General features: G+C 44.8%; 1 protein-coding gene across 3 annotated transcripts in view; it reads left to right on the top strand.

The window, feature by feature from the left end:
- The window catches only part of htr4 (5-hydroxytryptamine receptor 4), a 165,127-nt gene that overhangs the window by 97,072 nt on the left and 55,986 nt on the right, over window positions 1-12,069 (top strand). For all 3 annotated transcript variants that reach the window (XM_005741224.1, XM_005741223.1, XM_005741225.1), the window contains exon 5: window positions 9,569-9,722. In XM_005741224.1, coding sequence (XP_005741281.1) covers window positions 9,569-9,722 — 154 coding nt within the window. The remainder of the gene's footprint in view (window positions 1-9,568; window positions 9,723-12,069) is intronic.

The raw sequence follows: 12,069 nt of genomic DNA, 5'->3' as shown, positions 1-12,069 counted from the left end.
CAGAGTTTCCTGACTAAACTTCAGTATTTGATGTTCTGGGAATGCTAATGTGAGCCAGTGTGCTGCTCTGTAGAAACAGCAGCGGTGGTTCGTTACAGGAGGAATCAGAAAATGGAAAAAGCCTGTGATCCAACAGCTTTAGGTCCTCCTTCAGCCGCAGTAACTCACAGTGATGGTTCCTGCGAGACGTCATCAGTCTCTCTTATCACTGTGCAGGAGTTTTGGTCCGCTCCTCTTCACAGCGTAGCTTCAGGACTGGACTTCTCCTGCTGTGCTGTCATGAACTTTAACCTGCTAACTGACAGCTACAGATCTGAGGTTGTGCTCCTGGGTTTTTGTCTTTGCACTGTCTGAGGATGGGCTGAATGTGTTGCGACGTCCACGATACCTAACCTCAGCTTTTATAGACGTGTTCACTGCTGATGATCAGCTAATTTTGATTAGCAGCTGCTCCTTTCCCTCCTAATTCCCATGGCAGCGCAGCGATGGACATAGTTTTTCACAGGACTAGGGGCTCTGGTTCTGCAGGGGGAGGGGTGCTCTGGTTCTGGCTCTGCTTTCAATAAAAGAATGCTGAACAGAAACTTGTAACCTGAATCGCTCCCACGGCTCGCTGAGATGCTGTACAGAGGCAAAAGCATGTTCCACTGTGCAGAAACCTGTGGAGCAAGTTGGATTTCACAGGAAGAACTTTGACCCGGGCTGAGCTCAGTGCTGTTCGTGAGTCTAGTAGAAAGAAACCAGGCTGGGGGGGAGAGTCAGTGCTCCTGCAGCTCAAACAACCATCACATCGTGTGGGGAGAAGTGAGCTAGCAGCAGACGGAAAACCACTACAGAGAGGGATGATCTTCTGTTGCACCTAAAAAGATGTCAGATGTCAGACCAGAGAAGTTATGAATTATAAATCTGTGATAGAAGCGTCTGCTGACTGCATGTGTGGAAGGAAGCATAAACACAGCAGGAACACAACAGAATGTCCATGAAAGAAACGCAAATGTCTCCATCTTAACGTATCATTTTTCCCCTTTGTTTTTTGCTACATTCATACGTAGAAAATATGATGAAGTGATGAAAGACAGATGAAAGATGCAGAGATGTTTTATCTTCCATCTGTGAAAAAATTACTTTTCATTTCTCCTTTCAGCTTTAAAATTATTAACATTTAATTTTTCACGTGTTTATGACACACAGACAGGCAGAGTGTATGTTTGCCTCCAGCGAATCGTTTTTATGGGGCGATTCGGCCAAACCTTCATAGAAATACACGTCTTGTTATTTTTTTCTGCTTTGCTATAGGTATTTCATGTTCTGGGTCGCTCACTCATTATCGTTCATTTGTCCAGACATGACCGACAGCCATGTAGAAGCTGCACAAGCTTCTTGACCTCACAGATAATCAGGCTCATTGTACATAACCCCCTTTAGATTCCAGGCACACCTGTACAGGCCATCTGGACTGGCTCTCCATCTGAAGGGTCTGAATAAGCTGAGAGTTGAATCCAGCGATGAGGAGGCACGGTCAGCTCCTAGCTGTCTTCATCTGAGCGCCTGCCCTGCTTCCTCTCCTCTTAATGATGTAAGCTCTAGCCGTGATGCTGGGTTATTGCTTTAGTGGCGAGGATACAGGCCCCAAGGATCATTTTTATTGGCTGGAATGACTGTTCATTAGATGTTACAGACACAAACCGAATCCTGAACTGTTATTCACAGAATTACAAGGTTAATGTGCACAGTTCACTGTTTAAGCATTTAAACATTTAAGCATCGAGTCTGATTATAAATCGTTATATCATCACATCAGAAATCACTACTTTAACATAACAGCTATGAGCTACGAGGATGTCTCTGTGGTGGGGCGTGGTCATCCGCAATCACGCCCACCGAGTTAAGACATTCAGGGTTGTTGGGGTGTGTGGTGGCAAGGAGTATGTGCGGCCTGCAGCTGAGAGCTGTAGTCGCACTGTGTGAATAAAGTTGGCTCTCAAATCACACCTCTGGACCCGTCATCTTTGCCACAGTCTTACACTAAATGTGGAGGGAGGCAGAGAGCTTCATATCCCAGCCAGTGTATAATTAGGTCCATCCAGAGTCCTCGAGCCTTCAGGGTCATTAGTCCGCTGTGGACGAATATGCAGCAGCTGTTTGTTGAAGGCTGGTCCTCCTGGTCCTGCACACATCTCAGCCGTCCTTGATGATTTTATTCAGACTCTCTCAGAGCTCGTCCTGAGCTGGACCTCTGGACCATGTTTGTGCTGTTGGAGCCCTTCGGAATATTTTAATGACATCATGTGACCAATAACGGGGCTGCTGTGATGTCACTGTACTAACAGACCGTCCAAGAAATCTGAGCTCCGGTTTTGGGATTTTGTTTGAATAAACTGGGAGATATCCATGATTTTGCTTAGCGGTACAGTCTGTGGTTCCAGCTTCAAGCTAGTGTCTGATCACTGTATCACTCCATCCTCTCCACAAACAAGATCCTTCCAGAAAACTGACAGACGACTACACCCGTCTTTATACGCAGGAAGTTCGTACGTGGAAGTGCTTGAACTGAGACACAGCACCTGTTTCCAGAAGGCCACCAGAAAGAAAAGCACAGGTGTGGCTAATAACATGGATTACAGAGAAGCTGGAATAAAACTAGAGTTGCCCACTGTTCACTGGCTGTGGCAGTAATCCATGACAGCTTGACTGGAGTCACCCGGATCCAAGCGAAATGGAATTCAGCCATTATCCAGTCATTTATATTTGAGCTTAACTTGTCCAAACATGTTGAGTGAACGGAGACATTTGAACAGCAGCTGGATTCTTCTTCCGTCAGCCTGAAACAGGTCAGAGGTCACCATGGCTGCTGGAAGAACCAAATAAAGCTGAGATTCTGAAAACACTCAAGTTCAAACAGAAGCTGTGTGTGTGCGGGTTGGAGGGGTGCAACAAAAAGAATATTAGACATCAAGTGTTTCGCCAATTTTACAAAAATATATATTTGAAGGGAGCTGGAGAAGAAAAGAAGAGAAAAGAAGAGAGCAGCTGCACAAGAAAGCTTCTTATTCATCTGCTGAGCTGAAAAGAAGTGAATGAAGACTAAAAATAGCAGAAACACCTCGAGGACGATGCTACGAGTAAAAGGCACAAAAACACTCAGAGCTGAATCAAATCATTTTAAACAACAGGATGGAGAACAGTCTCTATCATCATGGATTCTGCTTTCACAGAATCTGATCAAATATGTCATCACATTAACACATTAAACAGATCTCAGTCTTATAATATTACTGGAAAGTTTTGCTGTCAGTGGTTTGTGAATGATCCAGTCTGAAAGCAAGTTGGTCATGTTCATGACCAATGTAAAAGTAATCTATTACACACAATTTACTTTTACTTAAAGCAATGTAGGATAGTACTTAAGTAATCAAAGAGAAAGTAATTTCTTACATTACTTTTTATTACTCCATAAAATGACCTGATGCTACCTGATTTTCCCAATGAACTAAAAGCAAATATGAAATCATCCAAAAAGACTTCAGAGAGGTCGTCATGGTGATTCTGCTGTAGAAAACCTGCACAGGTAGAAATGAGGCTGACTGCTCAGCTCTGCCTCTGTTACCTGCTGAAGTTCAGGCTCTGGCTGCTGGGCTGGGGTCTGCATACACTCGGGGTTCTTGGTTAGTTTAGCATTAGCATGCGGTCAGCACAGATGTTTCTGTCCTGGACAAAGTTCGCACTTCACATCTCAAATTTGTCCTTAATGCTATAAAAAATTGTAACCTCAGCGCTGTCAATCGTGAGCTGAAATCAGCTGATTGCAGCAGCTGCCCACCTGACGTTCAGACACGTAACTGAAGAACCTTTGTAACGTGAGTAACAACATAATTGTAACTGTAGTGTGGTTTCTGAATTCATCACTGGAAAATGTAATGTGATTACACCCCCAGCTCTGTCAGTCACATAACTCATGAAAGTAACACAGTGTTCAGAGATCATCCAGCCCAATGACCATCAAAGCCTCAATGAGAGGCAATAAGAGCAGCTGGTCTGAGCCTGCTGTAATCATCCATGACATCCAGGACTGTTATTATATATTTATCTACATTGATTCATGTGAAATGTGTTATTCATGGAGACTCCCTGGTGAAGTCAGTCCATAGAAATCAATACTAAAGTGGATTTAAATTATTCTTGCGTTTTTAGATGATTTCATTTGTGCTGAATTTTACAGTCATTTTATTTTTGTCTGCACAGCAGAATGAGGTTTCTCAGGTTGCTGTGGGCCAAGGAGAGGAAATCTATAGCGAGGTCTTAAAGCAATGAATCATACTTTTTTTATTGAAAACTTCATTGCTCTCAGACACGTGTATCTTCGGAGTAGCAGGAAATTGTCTTAAAGCTGTTTTCCTATTTTTACATTTCCATCCGAGAAGATACGCATGTGAAGGAACATTTGGCGGCATGCGGGTTTGCTTGTTTCCAGAAATCAGCTCTGATATTCTCAAATAAATGATGAATTAAAATGTAGAAAATAAACAGGGGGAGTGAATTGGAGGCCCGCGGTCACGACATTTAACTGCACTGTGTGTCTTTGTGCTTTTGTGCCCACTGTTGGCTCTTTGTGTGTATTTCAGCTTTCATACAATACCGGGATTGACAGTGGAGCTGGACACACCGGGGAGCTGTGTCACTCAGACCTCCACATCCACACTTAAATAATCAATCTGCAACCTTTCTCCACGACTATTTTAGGGATTCAGATAGAAAAGGCCCTATTGACCTTTTTTAATGCCACTGCACATGCAGACCACACTCTCACTCCAAATTACCGATGGCTGTGAAATGCCAGTTGCCGCAAGTAGGTAATGAGGGAGGATCACAGCAGAGGAGGCAGAAATAAAATGTCCACAGAATACAGCTGTGATACAGCAGCAGAGCAGCCTCAGTCAGACTTATGAGGACACACAAAGGTCACAGAAATACCAAGTTTGGAGTTCAGCGGACAAACCACAGTCAGGCTGGGCGCTGATTATTTCTAGAAGCTGCAATATTTGCTTTTTTATCACTTTGGAGCAATACAGCATCGACACGCAGCAGCTGAGCACAAACCTGAGCTCCAGCCAAAACTGAGTGATGGCGAAGTCTGTGACCCACACCGCACTGTGCACACCACAGAAACACTCAGTGACAGTACATGAATATTTGAAATAAAAAAGTTTATGCTGTGTGTAAACATCTGCATGTTCTTGTCTCTGTCACAGCTGGAACAGCTGTCCGGTATAAGCAGAACAAGCCTGTGTGTGTCAAAATGTGAGAGCACAAGATTGTGTCATCACACGCTGTGGAGTCAAGTAGAAGTCGTACACGTTTACTAACCTGATCAATGAAAGCTTTGATTCCACCATCATAGAGAAAAGTTTTCTGTGTGTTTGCTGCTTGAAACAAGCTTGACAAATGCTGAGGGTGAACTCAGGAGTGGAGCAGATCTAAACATTTAACACTAAACAAGTGAAAACACATCCAGTGGGACCTCAGAGCTGGGAGCTCAGCTAGAAAGGTGCGAGGGATGGCGTGACAAAGACAAGAGGGAGACAGACACAGTAAATGCACAGCAAGGCAGGAAACAAGGCAGGAACAAACCAGGGACAACAAGACAGAGGAAGCAAAACTGAAAATAATGCACATGAGGTGAGGGACTATCAAAACAAAACAGGAAGTAACTAATATAAACACCGGGACTAAGACACATGGGCTTGGCACAGAAACAGAGGTGAACAGGCATGGAGACATGAGTGACTGGCACAGAGAGACTGACCAGGGAACAACGGGAACTCAAGGAAGAGGAGAACAAGACGTCTTGATGCATTCTCAATCATCCAGGGAAGTAAAGCATTAGGAAATTAGCATTAGCATTAGGAAATTGCTGCGGTGATTAGTGCAAACATACTGTGCAAACATACTGTCATATAACGCTTAAATAGACATGAAAATAAAAATAAGAATAAGAATTAAAAGTGCTAAGTAGATAGATATATACATGAGTGCAGGTGGTGATCAGTGCCAAACATGAAATGATGCAGTGAACACAGCGTAGGGTCATGTGTTAGTGGTGGGAACAGTCATATGGTTATTGTTCATGAGTCCAACAGCAGAGGGGAAGAAACTGTTCTTATGGCGAGAGGTTCTGGTGCGAATGGACCGGAGCCTCCTGCCTGAGGGGAGCAGGTCAAACAGACTGTGTCCAGGGTGAGAAGGGTCAGCTGAGATCCGAGCTGCATGCCCCAGTGTCCTGGAGGTGTACAGGTCCTGCAGAGATGGGAGTCTGCAGCCAATCACCTTCTCAGCAGAGCGCACAACACGCTGCAGTCTCTGTTTGTCCCTGATAGTGGCTCCAGCGTACCACACGGTGATGGAGGAGGTGAGGATGGACTCGATGATTGCGGTGTAGAATTGCATCACTGTCCGTGTTGGCAGGTTGAATTTCTTCAGCTGCCTCAGGAAGTACATCCTCTGCTGGGCTTTCTTAATGACGGAGGTGATGGTGGGCTCCCACTTCAGGTCCTGAGTGATGGTGGTACCCAGGAAGCGGAATGAGTCCACAGAGGTGATGAGGGTGTCAGTCAGGATGATGGGGGGGAGTGGAGCTGTGTGCTTCCTGAAGTCCACAGTAATCTCCACTGTCTTCTGGGCATTCAGCACCAGGTTGTTGTGGCTGCACCAGGACACCAGACGTTCAACCTCCCTCCTGTAGGCAGACTCATCCCCGTCCGAGATGAGTCCGATAACGGTGGTGTCATCTGCAAACTTGATTAGCTTGACAGACTGGTGGGTGGAGGTGCAGCAGTTGGTGTACAGGGAGAAGAGCAGAGGAGAAAGAACACAGCCCTGAGGGGAGCCGGTGTTGATGGTCCGGGAGTCCGAGACATTCTTTCCCAGCCTCACATGCTGCTTCCTGTCCGTCAGGAAGTCAGTGATCCACCGGCAGATGGGATCAGGCACATTAATCTGGGAAAGCTTGCCTTGGAGATGGTCTGGAAGGATGGTGTTGAAGGCAGAGCTGAAGTCCACAAACAGGATCCTGGCGTAGGTTCCTGGGGAGTCCAGATGCTGCAGGATGAAGTGTAGGGCCATGTTGATGGCGTCATCTACAGACCTGTTGGCTCTGTATGCAAACTGCAGGGGGTCCAGGAGGGGAGCCGTGAGGGTCTTGAGGTAGGAGAGAACCAGGCGCTCAAATGTCAACCTGACACAGAGGGACGAGAGACCAAATACAGAAATGGGATTAGACAGGAGTACTCTCAAAAAACAGAAAAACCAGGAAATTCACACACAACAAGCTGGATGTAGCTATGTAAATACACACACACACACACACACACACACACACACACACACACACACACACACACACACACACACACACACAGATTAAGCACACTTTAATAATCCCTGAGGAAAGACAATAAAAACAGTAACAGGCTGAACTAATTAAATAATACTTTATATTACAAAGTTTACAAAGTATAACAAAGAGCTCTAATATATATACAAATATTTCAAATTAAATATCAAGAATATTACAGAGCTGAAATATATAAGTATGGCAGGGCATGGTCTGTGGTGCAGCTGTGGGGGAGGCGGACACACCTGAGCAGCATCAGCAATCACACTCTGCTTAAAGCAGAATGAACTGGGTCCTGGGGGCGTCGTTGTTGTTGGTGTGTTTGGCTGGCAACTGAAAAGCTGCAGTTGCGTGTAAGTTATGACAACCGGAAATAAAAGAAAGTGTTGAAAAGTCAACGTGTGCAATATGTGGCCCTGTCTGCTACGTCTGTTACAATAAGATTGACATGTTACTTGACTGTAAAACTTGTGGGCATGTGCAAAAACTATTGCAGTATACTGATTGGTTAAACTGCTATTTTATCACCTGAATATCAAACACCACCTTTAACGCAACAGCTTAAATCAAGTAGAAGAACTCGTGGGAGTCTTCTGTTCTGTATTCCTCGTATTTCTGACTTCTAGTTATATTTTTGGACTTTTACAGCATTCTCCTATTTGTTGGTGGTCTGCATTTCCCTCTTCAGTTCTTATTGTTCACTTGCTGTTGCATTTCTGATAATTGAGTACGCCTCTGTCTTGTTTCCTCCCAGCTGTGGTCAATCCTCATTACTCCTCAGTGCGTGAGGGTGTCTGCTTACCCTCACTGTGTGTTTTCGGGTTCCTGTTTCTGGGTCTTCACCTTCTAACCATCCACACAAGACTGCAGACTCTGCAGCTTCAGCACAGGAAGAAGTTTTACACCTGAAACAAACATACGGCGGCTCACAGAAGCACTTTGTGTGCAGGAGGTCAGGAGGTCCATTTTGGTTGGTTGACTTTATCTGTTTCCTGTCACGGTGGAACAGGCGTGAGCTCAGTGACCAGATAAAAGTGCAGATATGGAGGCTTTGTTCCCATGAGGAACACCACATCTGTCATCAGAGCTTTGATAAAAGGATTAATCAGCCTCTTTATCCTCATCCTTCTCATTTCTCTTTTCCTCTTCCTCCTTTGTTTTTATCTTTACTTCCTTTTTTAATAGCTTCCTCTCCTTCCTTTGGTTTCATGTCTCTCCCAGTCTGTTGCTTAGAGTGAGACGTGGAGCTTCCCTCAAGTGTGTGAAGAGGCAGAAGTTTGATTGAACATCACAGGGAGGAGTTTGTGTTTAATAGGGCAGGGTTAGAGTTAGGCCAGAATCATCATTATTATTGATTTTAAATAATATTTAAAGGAATACCCCATGACAGGCCCAGCCCCCTGTGTGCAGTGTTGGGTTACTGGCAGATGCAGCAGAGGATCCGGGTTTGTGCCTCTGGGAGACAAGTGGCTGAACGGTGTGAAGAAAAGGCCTCAGATGGTCGTGATGGTGTCAGCATGGCTCCTCTGGTCTTCAGCTGAGCCTTCGGGATGCAGAATGGGGCAATAAAACTGTGATCGAAGGGTGGGATCAAAGCAGAACAGATGGAGGACAAAAGCAGAAAGGCGAGACGTGAGGGCGGGATGAGAGAAGAGGTACAGAGATGATGATGATGGATGATGATGAGAGACAGGCTCAAAGAAAGACAGAGTGGAAAGAGACATTACGGGAAGGTAATGGGAACCGTTTCATTGCTGAAGTCAGTGCTAATTGGTGGCTTTTATTCGCGGTTAGCATGTTTTTGTAAATGCAGGATGGTGGAAATGTCCTCTTGTCTCGCTCTCTGAAACTGGAAAACAGAGCCAGGAGGTCGGGGGGACAGAAGCCAGTTTATTCACAGTGACTCTTTGTGTTTTTGGCTCTATTCATGGATTTGCTCATTTATTCCAGGCAACAGAAAATAAAATCAGAGATGCTCGGACTTGTCGATTCCTTTAACTTTCACGTGCTCTACCTGTGCTCTACCTATCGAACCATTTCACAGCTCGCTTCCTTTTCTTCTTCTTCTCTTTGTCAGGTTTGGGGTGAAACTGTGTGTTTGTGGCAATTTTTAATAAGTGTGTGTGAGTCTGATTCCTGTAATCATACTTACGCTCTCTCTCTGTCATCTCCCTGCAGATACTACGCTATCTGCTGCCAGCCTCTGGTCTACCGGAACAAAATGACGCCCATGCGAGTGGCTTTAATGATCGGCGGCTGCTGGGTCATTCCCACTTTCATCTCCTTCCTGCCCATCATGCAGGGCTGGAACAGTATCGGCATCGACCACCTGGTGAGTGCTGCGGGCTGGCGTCCGCGTGGGAGGGGGGATCTTTTTCACAAGTTCGTGGAAGTGAAAGCTGCCCGAGGAGACACAAAGACGAGCCAAAGATGGAAAAAAGCTGAACAAAATATGTTTAGCATAAACATTTAAAAAAATGGGATTCTGGGAAGTTTTGTTTACACGAAGAAGAAATGCTTCATGCGTCACTGTGGCAACAACAACAACAACAGCATATCAGACACAGAGACAGACAGACGAGGCTGCCGACACCACAGACACAGGGTCGAGTTGTGTTTGAGTTCAGTTTAAGATCCGCTGTGACACAAGCGCCATGCAAAGAACGGAAACAAAATGACGCGCTCACAGATTCAGTCTGGACAAACGGGTTTCACTCACTCTTTGAGGCTTTCAGGAAAAAACTCGTCCCTTTAAATGTTTATTTCTTCTTGCACTCTGAAAGTTTTCCATCTGAAAAAGAAAATTCATAAAATCACTGAGTTCCTAAACACTGAGACGAGCGCCCGGGACACTCTGGAAACACTAATTTTCCCTGGAACATCCCAGAATATTTACACGTGTGTTTCCCTCCCACCAGCCTACATATTCCTGTGTATTATACTGTGGATGATTAACATCCAGATGTAAGACAGATGAAAACAGTGTGAGCAGAGAGGTCAGTGTGGAGCTCAGCTGCCTGACGATGACCACACCTTACCTGTCTCAGGTGTAAGAACTCTCTGATCTTCTCTCCGCGTGTCGGGAATAACTGACTGAGTATTAATGAGGTCACAGCTTTGGTGTCATGTGCAGAAACGTGGGCGTCTCTGACTTCAGAGGTACACCTGTGAAGCTGCAGGTGAGGCTCACTGATGTGAAGGCCACATTCAGCAGCTCGATGACCTCTGACCCCTCAGTGTATATCCATGAAGTCATTAGAATAGTTCCTGAGACCAGCATCACTGCCTTCTGATGCACATGGAGTCATTCTGACTATAAGCTGCCTTAAATATGGAGAATGCTCTGAGTTCAGGGGTAAAAAGTTAACCTTACTGCCAAACCTCTGCTTTGTAAGCATGTCAGATATACTCTGTGTTCTCTGCTGTTTAAATGTGGAAATCTCTGCTTTAACCCATCCACCTTCCACTCGGTGAAAACAGTCCACTGAGACTGAGGTGTTTCGCTCCATATAAGCCACAGTGATCACAAGGAACAGAGACGATTTGCTCCTGCGCCCCCTGCAGATGTGGATCGGGCTGCCCTGATGTTGGGACGAGAATGGGGCAGATAACATTCTCACTTAGCTGTGACTCAGTAAAAGTGATTCCACTCTGCCCGACACACAGCCTGAAGAGCAGCACTGGCCCACAGAGCACCTTCATCCTCTCCACCATCTCCCCCTGATCATATTTATTAGGGGTGGGTTTTAATAATCGATTCATCGATTAAAATAGATTCTGGCTTGGATAACGTGATATCGATTCATTAAAATCCTGAATCGATTTTTTTATATAAATGTATTTTGCCCAAAATTCCAGAATCTCAGGTGAAACGTCACAAAATTTTGACAACCACCAAACATTTAAAACAGTAAATGAGAGCAGGTACACGGCTTCTGCACAAAGACGTAAACACAAAGCGCAGACCGCAGATCAGAATCAGTGAGATGTCGCCTTTCTCACCCGCACGGACACAGTCGGGGCTGAAAGCCGACAGCTCGCTGATTCTGATGTTTCAGATTTAAACTTTTTAAAATTATACAAAATTCAAAACGTTAGCCGTGTCTCTAATAAAACCTCTGTAACTTCAGGGGTAATGTTCATAAATTGATTAATGGTTTTCTTTCGTTTTTGATCTACTGCAGAATATTTTTATAAAATCCCAGGCCAGGAAAATCATCTTCATGTTTTTCTGTGTTTTATATTCAGCTACTTTGACACAAAGGCATCTGCTGTGACGCTCACACCTTTGGTAAAGTCTGGAAAGTGTCAGCTTCCTTTTTATAGATGCAAAAATATGTAAATGTACTGATCTGAATTCTAATATTTCTGACTGTCTGAGGCAAAATTTCCCAGATTCAAATCGAATTGAATCAAATCGTGGATCGAATCGATTCAGGACCTTGTGAATCGGAATCGAATCAATTCTAGAAATCAGTGACGATACCCAGCCCTAATATTTACTGTCAGTCTGTATAAATCCACTGATTCAGGCGAGAGCAGGTTACTACCTCTGTGATGAGTGGATCAGTCAGTGTAAGGTGATGCAGTGTAGCCATGACGTGACCACACAGTCAGTGAGATGTGTGGGTGTGTGTGTCCCTGTCTGTGTGTGAGAGTGTGTGTGTGTGTGTGTGTGT

The sequence above is a fragment of the Pundamilia nyererei genome, unplaced genomic scaffold, assembly GCF_000239375.1.
Source record: "Pundamilia nyererei isolate P.nyererei 1_Seehausen unplaced genomic scaffold, PunNye1.0 scaffold00108, whole genome shotgun sequence".
NCBI classification, from domain to species: Eukaryota; Metazoa; Chordata; class Actinopteri; order Cichliformes; family Cichlidae; genus Pundamilia; species Pundamilia nyererei.
Note: the sequence above shows the minus strand (reverse complement) of the source record. Positions and strands in the feature narration are given on the sequence as shown.